At 44.4% G+C, this 24,554-nt stretch overlaps 2 protein-coding genes across 2 annotated transcripts; both read right to left on the bottom strand.

Annotated features, from left to right (window-relative positions):
• Positions 1-7,128: 7,128 nt before the first annotated feature.
• On the bottom strand, positions 7,129-7,948 carry LOC124678638 (probable glutathione S-transferase GSTU1). Its single transcript, XM_047214498.1, has one exon. The coding sequence runs from the start codon at positions 7,943-7,945 to the stop codon at positions 7,265-7,267; it is 681 nt and encodes a 226-aa protein (XP_047070454.1). The 5' UTR covers positions 7,946-7,948; the 3' UTR covers positions 7,129-7,264.
• A 956-nt stretch (positions 7,949-8,904) lies between these two features.
• LOC124679511 (DNA-directed primase/polymerase protein-like) lies at positions 8,905-18,058 on the bottom strand. Its single transcript, XM_047215250.1, has 14 exons — positions 17,992-18,058; positions 17,780-17,912; positions 17,523-17,693; positions 17,284-17,430; positions 16,985-17,036; positions 16,397-16,571; positions 15,788-15,870; positions 12,991-13,203; positions 11,032-11,163; positions 10,770-10,905; positions 9,825-9,932; positions 9,409-9,474; positions 9,079-9,332; positions 8,905-8,988 (listed from the first exon to the last, which is right to left on the bottom strand). Exons 1-14 carry the CDS (start codon positions 18,056-18,058, stop codon positions 8,905-8,907), a joined length of 1,821 nt encoding a protein of 606 aa, XP_047071206.1.
• Between the last annotated feature and the right edge of the window lie 6,496 nt (positions 18,059-24,554).

Below are 24,554 nucleotides of genomic sequence, written 5' to 3'. Positions count from 1 at the left end.
TTATTATTTGTGGTTGTGAAGTCACACAACTTAGTATTTTCAGGGGTGGCCATTTTAGCAGTAGTAAATAAAACAAACTAGATAAAGTAAATGCAAGTAACTAATTTTTTGTGTTTTTGATATAGAGTGCAAGACAATAAATAGAGTGAAGCTAGCAACTAATTTTTTTGTGTTTTGATATAATGCAGCAAACAAAGTAGTAAATAAAATAAAGCAAGACAAAAACAAAGTAAAGAGATTGGGAAGTGGAGACTCCCCTTGCAGCGTGTCTTGATCTCCCCGGCAACGGCGCCGTAAAAAAGAGCTTGATGGCGTGTAACTCACACGTTCGTTGGGAACCCCAAGAGGAAGGTATGATGCGCACAGCAGCAAGTTTTCCCTCGTAAAGAAACCAAGGTTTATCGAACCAGGAGGAGCCAAGAAGCACGTTGAAGGTTGATGGCGGCGGGATGTAGTGCGGCGCAACACCGGGGATTCCGGCGCCAACGTGGAACCTGCACAACACAACCAAAGTACTTTGCCCCAACGAAACGAGTGAGGTTGTCAATCTCACCGGCTTGCTGTAACAAAGGATTAACCGTATTGTGTGGAAGATGATTGTTTGCGAGAGAAAACAGTAAAAACAAGTATTGCGAGCAGATTTGTATTTCAAGTATAAAAGAATGGACCGGGGTCCACAGTTCACTAGAGGTGTCTCTCCCATAAGATAAAAGCATGTTGGGTGAACAAATTACAGTCGGGCAATTGACAAATAGAGAGGGCATAACAATGCACATACATGTCATGATAAGTACAGGGAGATTTAATTGGGCATTACGACAAAGTACATAGACCGCCATCCAACCGCATCTATGCCTAAAAAGTCCACCTTCAGGTTATCATCCGAACCCCTTCCGATATTAAGTTGTAAAACAACGAGACAATTGCATTAAGTATGGTGCGTAATGTAATCAACAACTACATACTTAGACATAGCATCAATGTTTTATCCCTAGTGGCAATAGCAATCCACAACCTTAGAACTTTCACGTCATCGTCCCGAGATATCAATGGAGGCATGAACCCACTATCGAGCATAAATACTCCCTCTTGGAGTTAAGAGCAAAAACTTGGCCAGAGCCTCTACTAATAACGGAGAGCATGCAAGATCATAAACAACACATAGGTAATAACTTGATAATTAACATAACATGGTATTCTCTATCCATCGGATCCCGACAAACACAACATATAGTATTACGGATAGATGATCTTGATCATGTTAGGCAGCTCACAAGATCCAACAATGAAGCACAATGAGGAGAAGACAACCATCTAGCTACTGCTATGGACCCATAGTCCAGGGGTGAACTACTCACTCATCACTCCGGAGGCGACCATGGCGGTGAAGATTCCTCCGGGAGATGAATCCCCTCTCCGGCGGGGTGCCGGAGGAGATCTCCGGCATCCCCGAGAGATGGGATTGGCGGCGTCGGCGTCTCTGGAAGGTTTTCCGTATCGTGGCTCTCGGTACTGGGGGTTTCGCGACGGAGGCTTTAAGTAGGCGGAAGGGCAACGTGGGGGGCCACACGAGGGCCCCACACCATAGGTCGGCGCGGCCTGGGCCTGGGCCGCGCCGCCCTATGGTGGCGGCGCCTCGTGGCCCCACTTCGACTCCTCTTCGGTCTTCCGGAAGCTTCGTGGCAAAATAGGACCCCGGGCGTTGATTTCGTCCAATTCCGAGAATATTTCGTTACTAGGATTTCTGAACCAAAAACAGCGAGAAAACGACAGAATCGGCTCTTCGGCATCTTGTTAATAGGTTAGTTCCAGAAAATGCACGAATATGGTGTGCATAAAACATGTAGATATCATCAATAATGTGGCATGGAACATAAGAAATTATCGATACGTCGGAGACGTATCAGTGAACTCAGCGACGCGTGGAAGGGCGTGGTGTAGCATGATCCATTCGTCCAGGTGCACGTCGGGCTCAGGCAAACCTGAGCGCCAATTTCTACAGACTTGCCTCATAGCAGAGTAGGTGTCGGCGTACTCCTCGTTCGCTAGTAAGCATTGGCCGATCTTGTGAAGTGGTCCATCAGCCGAGAGAGAGGCCCAGTTCACGGAGGCGCCGCGCTTGGATGCGCCGCCCTCGGAGGCGACGCGCTCGGCGGCGACGGGCTCGGAGGCGACGGGCGCGGAGGCGACGGGCTCGGAGGCGACGGGCTCGGAGGCGACGGCCGCCGGCGCATTCTTCTTCTCCATCGCCGGCAGGGTAGCGTGCGTACGGCGGTTGGGTTTTTTTCTATTTGGAGAAGTTGATGGGACGTGAGAGGGGTGGTTTCGTGCGTGAGCGAGAATGAGACGACTGTGTGCAGAGGGAGGGAGGGAGGGGCTTACGCGTCCTAAATGCGACCCGCGTCCTACGCGTCCACTATTTGCACGTACGCACCGCGACACGCGTCAACAATGGCACGTCTTCCACTTCGCACCGCAACACGCGTCCTCGGGTCTAACCTTGGAAATTTAGATATACTCAGGTATACCCCCGAGTCATATACTAGCATTTTTTGTGTGCTCAGTTTTCTCCTTGAGTGCTAATACTCGGCTAGTGTAATATACTCAGTTTTACCCTCAAGTGGCTGGTCAACGGAGAGTCAACAAATGGGATTAACTAGTTAAATGAGTTATTTAATGTGCAAAAAATTCCGAAAAAGAGTGGCACTTACTCATGGAGTCTTTACCACAAATTGCCACTTCTCAAATCATAGATAAATCATAGATAAATCAAGTTTCACCACAAATTGCCACTTCTCAAATCACCTAGTAGCTATGAAGGTGCATGGTTTTCCATAATAAGCCCTACCCAAAACAGCTTTCCCCAAAACATACTTTGTCTGAATGAGGCTATAATTTTCACACTCATGTAGATTTGTATTGCAAATAGTTTGAGGTAGGCCAAGATGGGTTTCATTGTACAAAACACGCATTTTCCATTTTTTTAATCTCATATTTGAATCCCTTAGTCTGTTTACTACTCACTTGCCCTTGGTTTCTTGATACTACGCAGTTTTGCCCTCTCCCTTCACAAACTCTCACAGACGCCCAACATTGCCCTGATTGGTCTAGCCCATGTCACGCGGATCGTGTCCGCCGACCGTTGATCGTATGATCTAACGGGCAGGATAACCCCTATCTCTCTCTCTAGTCGGGGCCACCACCCTCTCTCTCTCTCTGTCGTCGGTTAGCTTCACGCAAAGTTTGGTTTTCTGCATTATTTTTCACGAGCTAAATTATAAACTCTTTTTAGGCATTACTTTTCACGCAAAAAATGATAAACCATCACCGATTTGTTGTAGCCATTACTTTTCACGCACAAAAATGATACACCATCACCCATTTCTTGTACCCATTACTTTTCACGCAAAAAACGATAAATCGTCACCGATTTTGTTGTAGCCATTACTTTTCACGCAAAAAATGATACACCATCACCCATTTCTTGTAGCCATTACATTTCACGCAAAAAACGATAAACCATCACCGATTTGTTGTAGCCATTACTTTTCACGCACAAAAATGATACACCATCACCCATTTCTTGTACCCATTACTTTTCACGCAAAAAACGATAAATCATCACCGATTTTGTTGTAGACATTACTTTTCACGCAAAAAATGATACACCATCACCCATTTCTTGTAGCCATTACTTTTCACGCAAAAAACGATAAACCATCACCGATTTTGTTGTAGCCATTACTTTGCACGCAAAAAATGATACACCATCACCCATTTCTTGTACCCATTACTTTTCACGCAAAAAATGATAAACCATCAACGATTTGTTGTAGCCATTACGGTAAATGATAAACTATCACGAATTACCATTTCTTTTAGGCATTACTTTTCACGGTAAAATGATAAACTATATCACGAAGTTCCATTTCCGTCAAGATAGTCCGCATTATTTTTTTGTTGAGATATATACCCCCACAACGGTCGTCTCCTCCTTAATTTATTGTGTAAACCCCCACAACGGTCATCTCCTCCTTAATTTATTGTGTAAACCCCCACCAACGTTCACCTCCTCCTTATTTTATTGTGTAAACCCCTACAACGGTCATCTCTCCCTTATAAACACCCACACGGCCATCCCTTGTGTCAATAGGTTCTGCCTCTCTCTTCTTCGGTCACATACACTTGATCATCCATTGCCATGGCTTCCACGTCTCGGACGCGGACCGGAAGGGGAAGGGGAAGGGGAAGGGGAAGGGGAAGTGGATCATCATCATTGCCACCACCACCGTCAACACTGCCATTGATCATAGAGGAGTTCTTCATCGTCGTCTATGAAGACTCTTTGGTCAAGAAGGTACGTACGCGTTCCCACATATATGATGCATGTGATTAATTATGGGCATGTTCTAAAAAACCTTTAATTTCAAACGATCGGCGCTCGATCTCTTTGCAGGAACTCCCAAAAAAGTTTGCGGACTATCTTGACGACCAGGAGCCGGCTAAGGTGTATCTGCGAGCAGCTGATCTGCGGTCCTCGTCTCTGGACCGTGGAGGTCCGATTTGACGGACAAGGCCGGATGTACCTCGACAAGGGCTGGGAGAAATTCGCCATCGCGCACGGTGTGGATTTCGACTGCCACGTACACTTCAAATATGAAGGCGACGATGTGCTCACAGTGAAGGTGTTCGACGGAACAATGTGCAGGAGGTACTACTACTCAGACGACGAAGATACTGACGATGAAAGCGACGACGACGTGAAGCCATGCATCCATCCCCTTTAGATAAGGGGATTATGACCAAGAATATATATGTAGCTTCATATGCATCGATTTAGAGATCTAGCTATTTTCTATATATTATGTAAAAAATAATATCGCATTTCCACTATTATTCGAGCACCACATCCTCCAAACGATGCCGATGCCGATGCCAATATCGGCATGGTCAGAAGGGCTATGCTCGCCGCCACTGCTAGGTCAACATCGGGATGCACAATGTTTAGCATAAGAGTCACTTTAGATTAAGATGCGAAAATAGTCACCTGCCACAGCGGTCATTGGCTGCGGAGGCCCCACAGAGCGGCAATATATAATTTTCTATAAATAGACGACCCACTGGTCATTGGCTGCGGCAGCCCCATAGAGCGGCCCCATTTGTCATTGGCAGCACCGCGTATACAATCAGGAAATAAAACGGCCCACGCGTCAGCGATAGATGGATGGCTGCTCCGACGTGTCTCCTGACCCTACCCGTCAGCACGAGACGGTCAGGGAGGAGCTGCCCCTGTGCGGCCCCACCCGATCAGACTAACGGTCAAGGCCTGCGACCCGACGGCTACCGGCCGTTCCAGCACTTGTGCGTGTGTCAAACTAGAGGAGGGGAAAACTGAGGAAAAACTAAGAGACTGGGGAAAACTGAGTACAACTAACGAACCAGGGGCACGAAAATAGAAATCCCAAAAATGTATGTGGTCCGAAGTACATCTGGGCATGGGCAGCCCGGTCCGGACGGCCCGGCCCGAAAATCCCGGGCCAGGCCGGGTAGGGCTTGCACTTTGGGCCGGGGTCGGGCCTGAAATCTGAGCCCGAACGTCGGGCCGGGCTGGGCTAGGGGCTTCATTTTCGTGCATTTTAGCCTGGCCGGGCCGGGCTTTTTGCTCGTTCGGGCTTAATTTACATGCCTGACGGTCGGGCCGGGCCGAGCCGGGCTCAGGCCTGACTTTTTACCCGCGGGTTTTTTTAAGCCCGGTCCAAAGCCCGGACCGGCCCGAACTTTGCCCAGGTGTAGTCCGAATAATGAACAAAGTGTTGTCAAACAAAACTGGAATGGTTTAGAAAGTGTTGCTTTTGCGACTCTTTAGAGACTACGGAACATTTGTTTCTTTCATGTTCCTTTTCTCGTATTATTTGGCATATACCTCCTCTAACAAATATTACTAATATGTTTAGCAATTGTTTAAATGGGGTAAATAAGAAAGATAGTACTAGAATTCAAATTGGTGTTTTTATGTTGGTTCATATGGACATGTAAAAATGATATTGTTGTTGATAAACAAAAGGGTACACTATTTTTACAGGTTATTCGCTGAGTTGTGCATTGGATTCAGTTATGAGCCTACCTACTCCCGAAGGATCAACAAGATCCTATGGTCGTTGGGTGCAAGGGTTGTTGACGATCGCACATGACTGTTTCGAGGCTACTGGATGGTGACATACTAGTAGAACTCAAAATGGAGAGCTTGTTGTTGCTTTTTATTTTCCATTGGATGAGTCATGTCTCCACTTTATTTAAGTGTAATAATTTGAATGCTAATTTTGTAATAAATGAATGTATGTGTGCATCTCTTAATGCAGAGACTGGATCTAAGCTCGCCATTTGAAAAAAACAAACTATGACATGGCAAAGCGTTGTGTTCCACCTGAAAGAAATTGTTCAAATTCAATTTGTTCCGTTGACCAAGACGTGGCGATTTGTGGAGTCCCACGGTCCAAAAAAATGGTCAAACAAGAAGGCAGGGTGAATCTATGAACTAGTGGTGAAATGGTGTAAACAAGGTCTGTGGATTCGATGCAACGGTTCAAACAAAGTTGGTGACTTGACCACAATTCAGACAAAGTTAGTTTCCTATATCGGCGTAGAGTAGTGGCACAAGCATTTCCTCTTAATTAAATGAGCCACTTCATGTATTTACTAGTATACCAAGGGTTTGTGTGATTCGAAGGAATGTTATATAACAGTTTTGTAGGATTTCTATCATTCGAATTTTGTTTTCTATGTGCACCATCTAATTCATAGAATTATAATGCAGAGAAAAGTTTTCCTATGGGATTGCATTTCACTATGTTTTTGGAGGAAAATTTGCATCCCCTCAAACCTCATTATGACGATTTATTTATATTTCGATTTAACCAGACATGACATTCAATCCTACATTTTTTCTATCCGCGTGTTCTAAGAATCCTACCAATCCAACAAGCATTGTTTTCTCGGGAAAGCATTTGAAAGTATTTATTCATGGATTATTCATGGCATATAAGAGTGAGGTACTCTCTCTATTTTTATTTACTTAACGTTCTAAGTTTAATCAAAATCAAGCTTTGCAAAGTTTCTCCATTGTGAAAGGAGAGAGTATCTGCGTGCTTGCTCCCAAATACATTGGACAGCATCTTCTTGATAAAAGAACACCACGACCGAGTACTTCAAAGCCAAACGAGGTGTATGGACGCTGGCCAGCTCCTCTGAGCAAACGACAGATGCGCTACTCGACGATGCCGTAGCACTTCTTGAGCAGGCCGATGAAGTCGAGCACGTCCTCCGGCTTGGTCAGGATCTTGGCCACGCTCTCCCTCTCCCCGCACCGCCTCGCCCACTCCGCCAGCCTCGGGAACTCCTCCTGGACGCTGAACTCGCCGTGCTTCTCGTAGCTGTAGAACCACGACGTGAGCGGTATGAGCGCCACGTCCACGAACCCGAACGCCTCGCCGCCGAAGAAGGCCTTGCCCCCGAGCTCGCCGTCCAGCGTCCTGAGCGTCTGCAGCATCTCGGCCCGCGCCGCCGCCCTCCCCTCCCCCTTGAGCTTCCACAGCCGCGTGCCGATGCCGTACACCGTCTTGTCCACGTAGTCGGCCCAGAACCGCGCGTGCGCGCGCGCCAAGGGGTCGGCGGGGAGCAGACGCGGCGTCGCTTCGGCGAAGGCGTCCTCGATGTACTCGAGGATGACCAGGGACTCGCACACGGCGCGGCCGGCGTGGAGGAGCACGGGGACCTTCTTGTGGACGGGGTTGCTGCGGAGGAGGAGCTCGCCCTTGTCGCCCAGCAGCTCCTGCTCCACCGACTCGCACGCCAGGCCCTTCTCCGCCAGCGCGATGCGGCACCGCTGAGCGAACGGGCTCACCCAGAAGTCCAGCAGCACCAGACCCTTCTCCTCGCCCGCCACCATTCTTTGCAACTCTTTCTTTCTTTCTTTCTGCACGTGTGCAAAACTGTGTGCACTGAGGCTGCTGAGGAGGGCTCTGTTTTATAGGCAAGGCAAAGGGTGTTCTAGTCCGAAACAATATCTACCATTTCAGATCAACCCAAGTTCACATCAAATTTGACACCACGTCTATAGAAATTCACACATGTGCATGTACAATACCATGTGCAGTTGCAAATCTAGTGCAAGGTGATTTTTTTTTTTTTTGCACTCATACCGTTTATCCTATGTATCTGTAGGTTTCCAAATAAAACTTTTGAAATAGCTTTCTATTAAAAATTTCAAATTTCAAATTGATTTACACACCGCAAAATCTTAGATGAAACATGTGAGCTAACCGTATGTGGCTGGATGAACTTGCCACCGATGCCACCGAGCCTATGAGTTACTAGAATCAAGATGTTCCATTTCATAAAAAGATAAGCGTACAAAGAAAATTCAAGAGATTTCATTCACAAATTTGTCTTCCTTCCACCTCACGGAACACGCAGGTCCTGGTGTTTGTACATGCCCAGAAATCCAGGATAAAATAATTTATCAGCCTGGGCGCCTGGCCTCGTACGTATCGCATCAAATCAAACATAGTCTATGTGCTCGAGGAACGCGAGCATGTATTAAAATGAGCCAGATATCGTGCCTCCATCGTTCATGATATTCCGTCCGATGATTAAGTTAGCTTTGTTCAGTTCTCTAATCCGAGGACCTATCACCGACACTGGCGTGTCTAAAGATTCCGTTTAATTCTTTACCTATAATACATATTATCCCCAGGTTGATTGTGGTGCCGAATCGTCTAGGCCGGATTGATGGTGGGCACATGAACATGGTTACATGGTGATAAACAAAATCAATATCATATTGTGTTGCCTCCGGACAGCTGCATCTACATGACATGTAACAGTAGCTTTCTGGCTGCAGGAACCCTATGCGTCACCCTGTGATTCCATCTGCACCATAAGCTTTTCCACATCCATCCACCAGTCCGCCTCATCACAACTGTCATCCCCCTGTAGATACAAGTATCAGGTATATCTATTTAGCACTGTTCAACTGACCGATTAGGACAGCAAAAGCAAGCAGTGGCACAAACTACTAACCAAGTTACAAAAGGGAGGAGCATGATCGGCATTCTCAACACTGTCAGCAAACTTCACTGCTTCTTCCCACCAGCTGGGATCCTCCTCACCGCTCTCCATAACAGAATTACCATCAGGCAGGAACTCATTCCTGTTGCTGCTTCCGATGTTGATTTCTACAACTTTCCCCTGATAATCTCGCTGGGCCGAATCAGCCGTGGAGCTGAGGTCAGGAATCACGTCCCAGGGTACAGCACGCAGTGGAGAACGGTACCCTATTACAAAGCACTGATGTCAAGAGGTTATGACCATAGGTGAATGAGAAATACTGGAACAACTTTCCTTGCTTACCTTGACAATCAGGGTCATAACATTTTTGGTAATACGCAGCTCTTTGGCAATCCACGATGTACATAACTGGTGCACCGTCAGGATTAGTTGATTAGCTAATATGCGAACAAGAAATAGCAAAGTATTTCAGAAAATAGAACTGCATGGGGCGATTGCTGAGTGACATTGCAAATGTTCATATAAACTGGAAAACAACAACTAATTAAGGCTGGAAGGGGGGCTAGGGCCACTATCAGCGACGCACAGTATTGTTTCCAACTTTGATAACCTTTATAGTGCTTGTGGGCAGTTTTTAGCAAAAAATACTACTGTGGCTATTAAGCTAACGCATGAGCAATACAAAATTATGCATCCAAACAACACTGCAGTAGCATATACACAATAAGGTATGAACTTATAGTGTATGACTATGTTACCATGATTGCTTTTATGCTCTCTTCCAATATGCTCACAGTATCTACTCCTTGACATGCTGTAAACAATTAAACCATATTCTGAAAACCAGTACCAGCATCGAATTTTTCCTGCGACAGTAAATAAATGTTGAAGATATGAAGAACACCACTCCCATACCATGGTAAAATGGATAGCTGAAATGCACACGTTGTGTTTGATTTGTTATCGCTTAAATAGAGTACATCAGCTGAGTATGGGACAGAATAGCTAAATACATGGAGGGGCTACATCCAAGTAAGACATGCGCTAATGCTGCTGAGTATCGAGTCGCGTGCTGGTAACTGTGAAATGAATAGGGAATGTCAGTATGGGGATGTGCGCAATTGTCAAACCGTATATAACAAGTTTATATAGTTACTAACATGGTGCACAACATCTAGATGGAGATAAGTAATTTTCATGTTATTTGTCATATTTCATTAATTGTATTCTACAAAAAGTTCACAGATAAAGGGGTTGCGTAGTCTGCCATTTTGAATCTTCAGAATAAAAGTTATTTACTGGTAACGGCAACTACTATAGCCATATTGTGGAACCACATTCTTTGACAGGACAATGCACACGAGGACATATTTCATAATTTTAAAATGGCTGCTGGTCTTGCACATAACACATACACGTATGCTAGAAAGATGAATAACTAACACAAAAATACGCTGTCCAGAAATATAAGGCGCTTCTCAAGATTTTATCTTTGAGTGAGAATTTGATCACACGTATGTGGATTAAGTAATGTGAAATCGGTATCACTGGATTTGTATTATAGAAACACGTTTCAGTGGTCTCGATTTTGCATCAGATAATCTACATATAGTTGGACTATCAAAATTAAATCTAGGAAAACGTACGTTCCTTATATTTCTGGACTGAGAATAGAAGGATATCTGTAAGGAAGAACCAAAAACCTGAGACACTTCCAAAAGAAGCTATAGATTCAATAAAGCCGTCCAGAGCTGGAAAAGGAGATCTGCCATATGTATATTCTTGAGGAAAATTACTTCGGTAGGTATTAATGGCATCCGGGCAGTTTCTTCTTTGAATCTAGTCATGACATGTTAGAGAATAATAATATATACACTCAACATACTAGAACAAATATATGCATATAGATATGATCAACATATTGACAAAGAAAAATGCAACAGTACGCGAACTGCAAATACTCACTCGTGGAACGCTGGCTTCGGAGTGAAAATGCAACATTTTCTTGCATTCCAGATCAAGTTTGCAGATCAAAAGTTTATCACAGTCATCATCTAATCTACAAATAAGTGACTCCATAAATAGTTCCTTGTCATTCTGTAAACGATTAGAACATGCTGTCAGCCTTTCAAATGCATCACACAATATTGAGATAAATACAAATCAAACGCATCAAATACACAGCCATATCTGGCAATTGCATGTGGTCCACGGTGAATACCATTAGGGGAAAAGATACAGATGACGCTATGACAGCCAAATGATACCAGAGACTATATAGCATCACAATCACACGAAAGCCTGAATTTGTCGAGTAGATTTTTTTGTGAGAATGCAAGCACACAGCATTTAGTTGAATATGTTGGCCCACCGGTCTAATTTAAACTGGCTAATTTGGGATGAATTCCAAGGTCACTTATGGATTGTAATCTTCTTCATTAAGTTGCGTTTTATTTGGACATTGTATGCTTCTAAACACTTCCAGATATCAATATTCATTTTCTTTACTTTACCTTTTGCATCTGCATTTTATAGGTTTAAAATGCAACAAGATAATGTTCTCATGGCATTCAAGCTTAGTACATGTACACAAGAGAACTGAGCATCGCTCGTATCGGCCAGGTGCATGTGTGCACACACCTCAATGGCATATCATGGCACCCGCTCTAAAAATGAAAAGGTTATGTTATATAATCTATGCATACTAAGGTAAGTTTCCAGCATATTTTGAATCTCTTTGTTGGAATTATGCCAATGTTGAGACCATGTTTCACCTATTTGTATTACATTTTTAACAAATTTTGAACCTACTTGTCATATTTTTTGTTGTTTTGCATGACAACTGACTGTTGCACTTAAAGTGTGGCACCCGCTGTTTCCAAGTCCTGGATCCGCCACTGACCCATGTGGTTCGGATTCAGGACTCTGCAGGCAGCTCACGATATCCTCCCATTTTTAAAATAAAAATCCGCAGGGGCTAGCCCCTGTACACCTAGTTTTTGTCTTTCGTTACGTGTACAGAATGCCTCTCCTTTATTAAAAAAAAAGGCCACATGATCCAGTCCCTGTAGGTCTAGGCCTATTTTTTTTCTGTTACATGCAGACAAAATGCAAATATCTTTCTGGACAACATACTCGGTGCTCTCCATTGACAAATTTCTCAATTACATGTAAACACAACATAGTTCGCAACTTCTGTCTAAGTAGTGAACGATACAAATATCAGATGTCACCAAATTTCAATATAAAAAGTCCAAATCCCAATCTTCCAGTCAGAATTGCTAGCACTCCAGATCAGATTTTTCACAAGAGCAGCTCAGTATATATAGAACTAAATAGTTCAGAACCAACTTCGTCAACAGATAATTGTCTTAACAGATCATGTGGTTGTTGGTTCCAGTTCATACGCTACTTATGTATCAAACCAAAAAGTACTTATATTTATCAAGGCTTTTATTTCTATACCTTACTGCAATGTGGCAAGTACATTTTATCAAAAATAATGTGTCAACTACACTCGAGGCTAACATAGAATGGTGCAATTTGAAGAATTGTGTAAATGCATATATCATGTAGATTCCTGAATGTTAATCATATCAGTACCAATGGACAAGCAATAACAAAAAAATGGTTATGCTAACCGAACATTTCATTATTTCGGAATCATAGTTTGGATCATCAAACCTTTATAACTTATAAATACTGCCAATTATTCTCCAACACCCAAAGTTGCTCTACCATCGGAGGTAACATATACATGCAGGAAATCAACATGAAGAGCTTAATTTCGTAATGATGATTACGAAACTGTAACAAGTTCCACTTCCACATGATACAAAAATAAGGAATTTATACTGTACATGTGTGCATTTAAAGTTATATTTATCTAGCATAAGAGGAAGCCTGTGGTCAAGAGCTGCTCACCATGTTCTTACATTTGAAACGTCCAGTAGCCCTAAGAAATGACTTTTTCCCAGACTTTGATGAAAAGGCTAAACGGAAACAACGATTACGAGAGTAAACAGCAGTATCCACAAAGAGCTGATCAACAGGTTCTGTACAGCTGCTATCTTTTGTAATATGCAATTTATCAAGGTTGGGATTGGCTGCACGTTGAGTTGCAATCCGCGAGCAGATCTGTGGGAAGAATAATATTTCAGTGTGGAAACAAGAGGAAGCAATAAAGTTTACCAAAGATAGGACATGCAACAAAATCAAATTCCACCAAATTAATTTCGCTGAACACAAACCCCATTCCAAAAAAAAAATCTTAAGCATGCTGGAAACTATATTATAAGCAGAAACTGTGAAAATGAATTGCTAATCTGATTGAAGGGTGTACTGTCAAAGCATAAAGATTTTCTGGTCCTGCTAAGTGCTAACGTCAGTGTTATATTTTCATTTCAAGAGAAAACAGAGGATGAACTGACTAGTTGTCAGTCCTGAAGTGTGGCAAATACTAAGATAGTTTACTATTTTACTGGCAATTCGGAAAATGGCAGCAGACCAAAGAAAAAACACCACTGCAGAGTTAGCACACTGGAAACTCCTTAAACAACATTTGTTCGCCTTTGCTGGAAAATGAAGAATGGCTCAAGTCAAGAGTAAAGAAATTAATATCTTGGTTTGTTACGTTACATTACACCTATGAACTTGCTACATTATGTGCATACATGCACCAACTATGAAGGTGACTTGATGAGATATAGCTCAGCAGCATTGCCTACATGTCGAGACATGAGACAGACTTCTCTTAAATTGAAGGAAGCAAGGTATATGTTGTTTGGACTGCTCAATAACCATAGAGCTGAGAAAAGGAAAACAAAAGACAGATACATACAGCCAAAGATTCAGCTTGTTCTAGATGGACAATTGGTTCGATGGCCAATCCATTGCCAAGCTGGCGCTGGTGATTTAACGGCTGCCGGAGCTCAACCACAGAAACAGAGGATGGTTAAGGATGTGCTAGGTCAGAGGCCACTGGATCAAACATATCGCGGGGGCCTTGAATGTGTGAGGTTCTTGAATTCCTTCACGTTGACAATACTGCCAGCACTTACAGCATAAGCGAAGGGGTTGATGACCACTTCACCTGACGCTGAACCTGTTCCGGCAAGTACCCTGCTCGATCAGCCTACAAGACTCTCTTCGCAAGCACTGTCAATTCCCAGCTTTGTGACCCACCTGGGACCAGGGACCCCAGCAGTATAAGATTTTTGCTTGCATTGCAGCTGCAAATCGCTGCTCGGCGTGAACTGTCCTGCTAGGTGTGGCCTGGAGCACCTGGAGGTGCGCCCTCTTTACAACCAGGAAGAATACATCTCATGAGTCATGACTGAATGCATCTTCACACAGCAGGTATAACACAAGGTGCTGTCCAAGTTGGGTCTTCAATCTACGGTGTATTACACCTCATCCCGGCAACAAGTTCTTTTGATTGGTTCCTGAGCGTGGCAGATTGATCTGGTGGCGATGACTTCAAGAGAGCATGATTCTTTCTCATCTTCACCACGTGGAGGATCTGGCAACTGAGCAATTCTTGTGTCAATGGAGCCACAACCAGCTACCAGGAGACTGTTGATTCAATCCTCTCCGGAGCTCAACTGTGGCCACCCGCTGGTTCCAGGGCGCTGCGCAAGCTGCCGTTGCATGCCAAGCCACCTTATGCTGCTACTAGAGCAAGATTTTCTGCTATTTAGCTTTTTTGTTTCTAGATAAAGCTTTTCTAGTTTGTCTTGTAGGGTAGCAGATAGAGATGTAAGTGGGTCACTACTAGGGTACCCTCTACCTTGACCCATTTGCATCTCTAGTAGCAGTTCTGTCTTTTTGTCAGTTGTCTTTTGTTCAGTTTGTTGTAATTTTATGTCATCTTGACGTTTTTCTTCCATACAAAAAAGGTTGCTCAGATCAAAATGAGACGGTGATCGTCAAAAAATAAGAATATGACTGTTTTTTTCAAAATGGAGGATGGACCCCCAGCCTCTGCATCGAAAAGATGCATACGGATTTCTTTATTAATTTATTCAACAAAGGACAGACAAAGAGCATACATCAAAAAAACTGAAGCCTCCACAGAACACCTACAGACCCGACAATGGGTGAAAATCATGTCAACAAGGCCTTTTTTCGGAATATGACTGGTACATATATAATGGCCTTTGCAGAGTCAAAAAGATGGATAATGCTATATTCTATTGCCATTGATGGAACAAGCTGGTGTTCTTTATGGCATACAAATGTACTCTTGAATAAACCAAGAAAATTGGGAGGTAACAATCATGTTATCCAACTATTTGATTAACTCTTGAATATTGACAGCCATGTTTGTAAGAATATAACATACAACCCTTTAATAAAGGGGCTTTCCATCTCTTGCTGAAGAACAAAAGGACTCTAATTCTTCTTTGCTGATACGCAAGAGGCTTTGAGTAATATACCAAATATAGTTGAGAGTTTATGTCCGGTGTTGTGCTTGCTCTATTGGTGGTTCGATGATATGCAGTACACACTAAAGTATATTACACATATATACTTTCATCATGTGTTATTTAAAACATTGAAAAAAAGTATAAATTTGGAATTTTTGCTTGTTTGAATACAACCAGTACAATAAGCTGTGAAGTTTGCATCACAGATATAACCAACATAACCAAATATTCAGCAACTGAAAATGATAAATCTACAAATAGCAACAAATCTGAAGATTGAGATTGAGTAATACCTCAGAGACAAATGCACCAACATGGGAATTGTCCTTGAATGCGGTCTTTGGTATACGAATGATCAAATGACGTGAAAACTTTTCTAAGCAAACAACAATAGTTGTGATGTGAGTACGATTGAGTAGAATATAAGTTCATCATGACAAAAGACTAATATATAATTTAAAAAATCAAAATCTTAGGTGCAAGCACTTTCAAATAATAATCAATAAAAGGAAACTTTTCTCACTGCTTTCACATCGTTCTACTTCTTGCAGCTCCTCACTTGTAGAATAAGTAGTTTGTGGTGGAAAAGGCATAAATTAGTGCATGAAAATAAACTGATGTTCCATATTCACTCTTAGAAAATATGCACCTGCAAATTATTTGGGTACAGCTGTTCTAGGAACATGATTTTGGCTTATGGTCACCATGTCCTACACAAATTACTTATATTAAGAAAAATCTCCATATGAAGTTCGAAATTAAAGAATCCATAGCAACCAGTCAAACAAAACATGTTCATGCTAATCGTGTTCACCATAGGGTGATCCCAATATTCTTATCAAAAGCAATATTCTAGTGTTAAAACAGATTTGAACCATGCAAACTGAGAAAAAATGGGCCACCTTCATTAGATGAGTCTAATTCTATGATCCATTCTTCTTGTCCTTCGATGGAATATTTGTCATGCAAGGCACTGAATGTGACAGCAACCAATATATCAACCATTTCATCTGCGTCTCTCTCCTGGTTAATTTTTGCATTGAACTCGAGATCAAAGTAAATGTGGCAAGGTGAACCCTGTAGCATCAATTTGAAATGTTATATCTGATATCTATGGTGTGGCTATTTGTGGTAAATATTGTTCATGAACATATGTAAATTGATTCATCAAACTTAAAACATAACAGTATCCTTTTTTGTGGTAAGTACTGAATCCCCTGGCTAGGGAGAATGCAAAGAATGAACAAGAAAGACTCAATTTAGTAAAGTTGTGGCAAGGATAATCTATATTTGTTTACCAAGTTCATGAATAAGGAATTACAAAGACCAGAAGGCATTTATGTGTCTACGCGCTCTTTCCACATATTCTCCCCTTTAGAACAAGCAACTAGAACATCACACCCAAGGCGGTAGAAGAATTTCTATTTGTGTTACCATGTAACATATTATATAGGACCATTTCAGCATAGGATCAAGATATGGAGACTTGCCTCCTGGATAACTTCATAGTGGTGGCGAATTTGTGGATCCATATTATTATACCTGGAAGAAGATGGTGCCACAGAGCAGAGTGAATGTGTATGATCAAAATGCTTGGCCATTTAAGGAAGAGAACATGAAAACCCAATCAAGAAACAAAGTAGGACTAGTAGATAATGCATTTCCATTTAGAGGGCCCGACTTGCTTTGCCCTCTAGTAAGAGGGGAACATAAGATCGAAAATGGACAGAGAGGTATAAGCTATAATGTACGTAAGAAATGGAAAGGCTGACAATGTAAAGGTCTCAACCTTCTCCAGAACTCCTCGTATGTAGAAACAAGGAATCTTCTTTGCCCGCTCAAATGATCTTGATAGCTGAAGATTTTGGTGTCTGCATGCTCCTTGGAGAACCTTATTGCCTCATCTTGCCTAGGGAATGTAGCCCAGACAACGTCCCTGCATACCCACAAAGAGAACAGCATTTTAAGAACAAAAAAAACGAGCTCATTTGCCACACAAACAAATGCAACATCAACCGAACTAGGCACCTGGATATCAAATCAGTTTGCTTCTTCAGATCAATGCGGATTTCACGAAGCAGCCTCAGCAGGCTCATCGGCTTTTTCACTGGAACACCTTGAGGAGAACCGTAGAACACAATTGGGGACATCTGCTTCCGGTTTCTGAATTTGATCGCCGCTGATGATGGCTCCTTATGCATGAAAGAACAAAGAATCTCAGAAAATGACTTGCTCTTTCATGTTTCTTGTAGTGGAACCACGAGAATAAATTTAAGGTGGTCATTTCGCTCGCCTTTTCCCCGCCTCCCCGTGTGGAAGAAGCAGAAGCGGAGCTGCTCCCGCCGCCGTCGCTCGCTGCCGCAGATGCGACCCGCAGCTTCTTTCCCTGCCGCGGCGGTCTCTCCCTCACCGCCGACTCTGAATCGAATCGAATCGAGTAAGTAAATCGACAAGTATTGGTGGGGAATCGCCATTTTTTTGTGGAATAGGAGCTTACGGGGAGGGGAGATGCCGCATTTGAAGCAGGCGAAGAGGCGGTCCACGTCGTCCTTCGAAGCCCCCATCGGATTCGAATCGACTCAATCTCCCATATGGCGATGTTCTTGATCTCCTTGATATCTAGGGTTAACTATTTTTTTCTTTTGGACAGATTTTTGGAGTGGAAACTCGTGAGCGGGAAATTGGTTTTCCGTTAGCGCGAAAAAGGGCTTGCTCGGGCGGCCCGACACCTCCCACCACTGGCACCGGTCCGAGTAAAATATATCGCGCGTCACCAAACTCATGCCTGTGGGCAGCCCGGCCCGAGGCCCGGCCCGAAGCCCGGCCCAAAAAACTTGGGCCTAGCCTAAAAATGTTGGCCAGACAGCCGGGCCTGGGTAGCCTGAAAAGTCCATTTAACACTACGGCCCGGCCCGTGGCCCGATGGCCGGGCTTGGGCCTAATTTTTTAGCATTGGGCTTTCCTCGGCTCGGCCCGACATATGGTCAGGTATAACCAAACTTCACACCCTTTCCCGCCTCCATCACCGTACATAGGAATATGTATTCTATGATAACTGAAATCGGCTCAGAGCTCAGCCAATGACTATCTAAAGCGACTATTTGTTAGTAATAATTAACGACAAGGACTAGATTGAAAAATGATAGAGATTGGGATCCACCTCCCATTGCCACCGGTGAGATTTCCATCCGCTTGTGCTCCCCATTCGTGGCAAGACCGATGCCTCCTTCCCGAAGCTCGGGCAGCGCCCTGGCCTCCATCACCGGCCTATGGCACCGCCCTCCAGGAACCTTAGATGAATATGATTGCCGCTGCTCCAGTCGTCGGCGGGCGAGCTCGATCTTCTGAGCCAGGCAACCCCACGCACCGACTGTGGCGAGAGGCGAGGACGGATGTGTGGAGCGAGGGGAAGGTAGTCTCGGTCGTGTGGGCTTGGTTTCTCGACGTGGTGTCCGATGCGCCTTGGTCATGCACAATTTGGGGATGGGAATTCGCCGCGAATCCAGTCGGGGGCACAGTCGGCGGCGCGTCTCCGGCGAATTTTCATCTTTGTGACTGAGCCGGATGATAGAGGAGAAGGGGAGGAACTCGCCGGGCAGCACGGGAGCCGAGGTGCAGGCGGATTTCCGTGCGGCGTCGTGGGGATTTTTTTTGGCCAGAGATAGGGAGAAGGAGAAATAAGCATGCTATGCATCACAGGAGCACAGAAGGGTAGGAAACCCAGATTGTATCATCATTTGGCTATCCAGTCATTTGGTTGAAGCAAACAGAGAAAACAGCCAGTAGAAATCATCCAGGGAACACTGGTTATGTCCACACTGGGACATAACCAGAGAAATCCAACATGGATTCAAAGCCTGGCTAGCTACCAAGCTCACTTGACAACCCATAGCTAGCTAAGCCATCAGATTATAGACAACTACCTGTCTATATATTTTGTCAACACCAAAAGGTCACTTGAAGTCCAAGATTGGATCAAGCCAGTGAACAACTAATCCATTCCAGCCAGCTAACACAAACCATGGCAAATCACAGATAGGGGAGCAACCAAGACAGCAACACAGGTGCTGCCAGGGCCACCTCAACCCTAAGCCAGTACAAGAACCTATACCTCATTATCCAATTGGACTCAGTAAAGGGCTAGGGTACACAACTGAAGGTTGGCATCCATCTAGCCCTGTCACAATTAATTAGATGATCACAACCGCACAGAGACTCACATCACTTATCCACTTCGAGTAAAATTCGAGCAACACGGATAAGTGAACAAAACAAATCAATAAAAGCAACGGGGCTTTGCGGTGATCCAATGGATCGGTGCAAGCAACGAGCAGCTTGCATAAGCCAACAGACAATACCCACCGGGTTAAGTCCGTATGATACACACACAACGACAGAGTGAGCAACAGTGAGCCACAGACACTAAGGAGCAGCTTTTACAAGCAACTGGTGATCACATGATCACCAGAAGCTTGCTAGAGCATGCTGCTGCATGCTAGAACTCAGTCCAAGTAATTAACACATGAACAGATAATTAAGAGACTGAACAACTGCATCACAGATAAGTGCTTCACAGGCAACTAATTAGATAATTAAATGAATATATCCAGAAGCACACCCAAGGCAGCATAAACCTCCAGATCAAGGTAAATAGGCACCACACTTGGTGCACATCATTGAAGTATACAGATTAACCGACGAGTAATGCCCAACCAAACTTACACGGAAATTGAGCACAAGGGACAACATCTCGGTACTCGGAACTTGCAAATTTGCAAGGTTTACACTTGGTAATCAAGCCAGGGCGAGTCAAATTGAATACACAGGAATTCCTAGCCGGTATAGCAATAGAACGAGAAGCACGGGGAGAGATTCAAGTAAGAAATGCATAGCAAGTAGCAGCGCAATAGCACAGACCATACAGACACAGCAGCATGAGCACAAGCTCGCAAGCCGCAGCAGCAGCGCATCGGCACGGCAAGCATCTCCACATGGAGGATGAGGCCTATGGCCGAGCCAGATGTAGGAGAGAAGAGAGTAGCGCAGAGAGGGAGAGAAGGAGACGAAGGAGTACTCACTGGTGGTGCGTGATGAAGGGCGCGGCCATGGCGGCCACGGCGGCACACGCCGGGGGCACGACAACGCCAGGCCAAGCCAAGCCACAGCAGCGCCGCAGCTACCAGCAACCACGGCGTGGCACCCGGCCGCACCACGGCGCCAGGGACGCCGGCGAACGGCGGATCTTCGCGGATCCGTGCGGCAGAGGCGCAGATGCGTTGGGGAAGAGTCGAGGTGGACGCGAGCGTCAAAACGACGCGGACCACCAGGACCGCCGTCGAGAGGCGCGTCGATTGCGCCCCATGGCGTAGGCCATGGCGGCCGCAGTCCGCCGGAATCGACCGGCGACGACGCGCGGCGACGAAGGTCGCCGGTGAGAGCGGAGGGGATTAGGGTTAGGACGAGCGGCGCGTGGTGAGGGAGTGAGCGACCGACCGCTCGGGTCGGTTGGACCCGAGCTGGTCTAGCCAAACCACTCGGGCTCCACCGACGGTGGGCCCGAGGGCAAAACGATCATTTCCAAATTCCATTAAAAACCGGGAATTTGAAAATTCAATAGAAATATGATAAAAGTTCTAAAAAAATAATTAAAAATATGGAAATAGATCAGCATAAAATTCTCTACCTAAGTAAAATATCAAAGAGAATTTTTGAAGACAATTAAGAATGAGTCTTAATTTGAGGATTTAAATAATCATTTAAATCACACATATATTTTTTCAATAAGAAAAATAAGTCCATTAATGCCTTTGGACTTCAAAACACCTTGACAATATTTCAAGGTTGGATTTACCCTAAATCAAGTATCCCTAAGATGTTCTTAGTATCTAACCTCTCATAAAATAACAACGACATCGGAAAGGGGGGGGAAACAAACCCTAAAACTGGAATCATGCATTATTGCTTCTTTAACCATTGCCCTTATCGGACAATGATGCTATTTTTCAGAACAAGAGGACAAGGGTCAGTCCATACCTTCCAACTGCAGAACTTTGCGGTGTTCAGGCAAGTTCATCACTTGCTCATGTCATTTGAGTATTTCTATCAAATTACTTGCAAAGTATTATGGTTATCACTATTGCACCAAAAATCAAAACCACTACTTTCATAACTATGAATATGACTAAGTGGTGGGCAATGGAACCATGGATTGTGTTGATATGGTGGAGGTTCCATTGCACGGGCTTATATCCATCTAGGATTAAACAACAAATGTCGCCGATGATTCTTGTGCCGTAATATCCGTGTTAACCATAAGATCCGGAGTGGGACGGAGTAGTCAAAAGTGTTTCCACCTCTCGTTCATCAACGGATGCGCTTTACCGTAGACACTTGTATCCGTCGGGGCAAGCGGTTGGCTGGGGAAGCCTTAAGTCCCCACGGCATAGTCCGTAGACACTTGTCGCTCGAAGTGCAAGCGGTGGGCTGGGGAAGCCTAAAGTCCCCACGGTATTGCGGTCTATGATGGGTTGCAGCTACCGGCGAAGGAGTTTGGTTAACGAGTCCCAAACTGTTGTCGTGGTCGGGGTCCATCCTTAAGTGGTATAAGAGGACCGACGAGGACCCAGTGGTCGGGGTATGCAACAAAGGGTGGGTGTTCGAGGTAGCGGAGGAACATGATTGGCTAGACCTTATACCGGGCCTCACACCGAAGGAAGTGTGGACGGGAAAGCTGCCCGGTTGGCACCAAGGTTAAGATCTCTTATGGGTAAAGCAACACACCTCCGCAGAGCGTAAGAACCGTGACTCGTCACTCCTCGTTCCGGGATTGAGGAAGCTGCGAACGCGGCCGGAAAGGAGCTCCATGAAGTTCTAGTAAACCGGTGAAGGCCGACGGACATAGCTCTTTGAAATAAAAGCAATCTATTGAAGAAATGTTTATCAAAACTTGCATTGGTATTAGACTTTCTCGGTCTAATATCGTAGCTAGTGCATTAAACACCTCTTATCTATAATGAACTTGTTGAGTACGCTCGTACTCATACCACTCTTAAACCCCATGCTTAGATTGTCTGAACCATCTGGAGGAGGACAACGACAACCATGATGGAGCCGAGATCATCGGCTACGAGGAACCAGACCTCTCAGGAGGAGTGGAAGGCGTAGACTACATCATAGTCTATGGATCCGGAGAGGCTTCCGGAGGAGAACAAGCCTAAGGATATCAGGAGGAGTAGTAGTAGCCGAGCAGCGCGAACTCTTACTATTTAGCTGCTCGATTAAATAAATGTTTTGTTTAATGAGACAAGGGTATTGTAAGTTAAGATGGGTTCACCTCGAACCCGGGAGATATCCTCTTAGGACCCAAGAGGAGCTCCGAGACGACTTGTGTATGATGAATGTAATAATATGTGAATGAGTTATGGACCCCGCTATGTTCGTTGTACTACTCGAGGGATGTAATATTTGCGGAATGGTACTCCGTGAATGTTATATCAACGACCGGCATACTACAACATGCAGGTGGTATGCGGGGTCACCACGAGTTGGTATCGCAGCAAAAGCTTTGACCTTAGGTTGGAACCTAGTAAATGGGACTAAACGTTAGGAGTCAAATAGGATTAGTAAAGAATTCTCTAAAAATATGGTGTATATTCAATTGAGAATACAACAATCATATCTTTTAGTGCGATAATTCTTTATTATCTCTATTATGATGCATTATTACTAATCTTATAATCTTTCTATTTCTACGACCAACATGGCAAGTGCACGACCGGGAAGAAACGTGAAAGTTATGGATTCCACATTGAACGAATACCAAGGAGGACTTGCCGATATCCTACGAGCCATGCTATTGGAATTTGGGTGTGATCCCCGCATTCCGAGTAAGAAGTACATGTTCTATGATGGACCGGTGTTGGCCAAGTGCGAGTAGGACTGCGACTTCCCGAATCTTTGGGAATGAGCGTAGTCATGCCAGCTCGGGGAAGCGAGGACAACCAATACAGCCTACCATATAGCTGTTATGAGAGCCATAACCGACATTCGGGAGCATAAGACGAAAGCGCTTATGGGTTCCGAATTCACCCACATTCCTCATATGGAGGAAGATAATGATCCCATGCTGAACCATTTCAAATATGCCAAAAGTAAACCAGCCGAAGCAGCCAAATACATGGATAACAGACCGTAACTTCATATCATTACTCTTTCAGTTGAATCATCATCTGATAGGAGCTATTGATACGATGCTTGAGGAGTTCACTGAACCCAAGGAGGAGAGTAGGGGCCAAGAACCTATGGAGAATGTGGTACACACACCAGTTTATTCAGCTGGTGACTACATCAGTTTTGATCCACTTGCACGTGAACCTACACCTGTTACACCTGGGAACTATCTGGGTAGTTCCTATGGGGGATACGAAGGCGGCGAGGAATCCGGAAACAATCAGCGTTCCGAGACTCCAATCGAGAATTCCAGGGGTTGGCGTTGGGGAGATGATACGGGAACCCATAGTACTACTGAGTATTATGATGGAGAGATGAATGATGACGCAACAACCCGGAACCGAGCTATCCTAGTAATGAAGGAGTGGATGGAGGATATCCGACACGAGGTTGAGTCGGGTATGGGTTTTGGTAATCCTTATGGTGGGGCTACAGGAGAGTACACCCGATGGGTGGATTATGATGCACTCAACGATCAGTTCATGAACACTGATTTCTCCTTAGGATCATCATCCGACTCGGATTACAAGCCAACGGGGAGACCTTATGTTCCGGGGTCTATCAGGAGGACGACACGTTCGACTGGATGGAAGCCTGGAATGTATCGGGAGTGAAGACCGATTAGAAGACCACCAAGGGAGGCGTGGCTATAATACACAAGTACCACGTGTATTATAGTTTGTAATATTTGTAGAAATTTGTACATATACTTTAATAAGTGAGTTTGCATACTCACATCGACTTGAGTTATGTAATAAGACCACTTATGTATGTAAATATATGGTATATGTTTTGTATGATTTGGATTTGCTTCTTGATTTCCATTGCGTG

This window comes from Lolium rigidum, chromosome 7 (assembly GCF_022539505.1).
Source record: "Lolium rigidum isolate FL_2022 chromosome 7, APGP_CSIRO_Lrig_0.1, whole genome shotgun sequence".
In the NCBI taxonomy this organism is placed as follows: domain Eukaryota; kingdom Viridiplantae; phylum Streptophyta; class Magnoliopsida; order Poales; family Poaceae; genus Lolium; species Lolium rigidum.
Note: the sequence above shows the minus strand (reverse complement) of the source record. Positions and strands in the feature narration are given on the sequence as shown.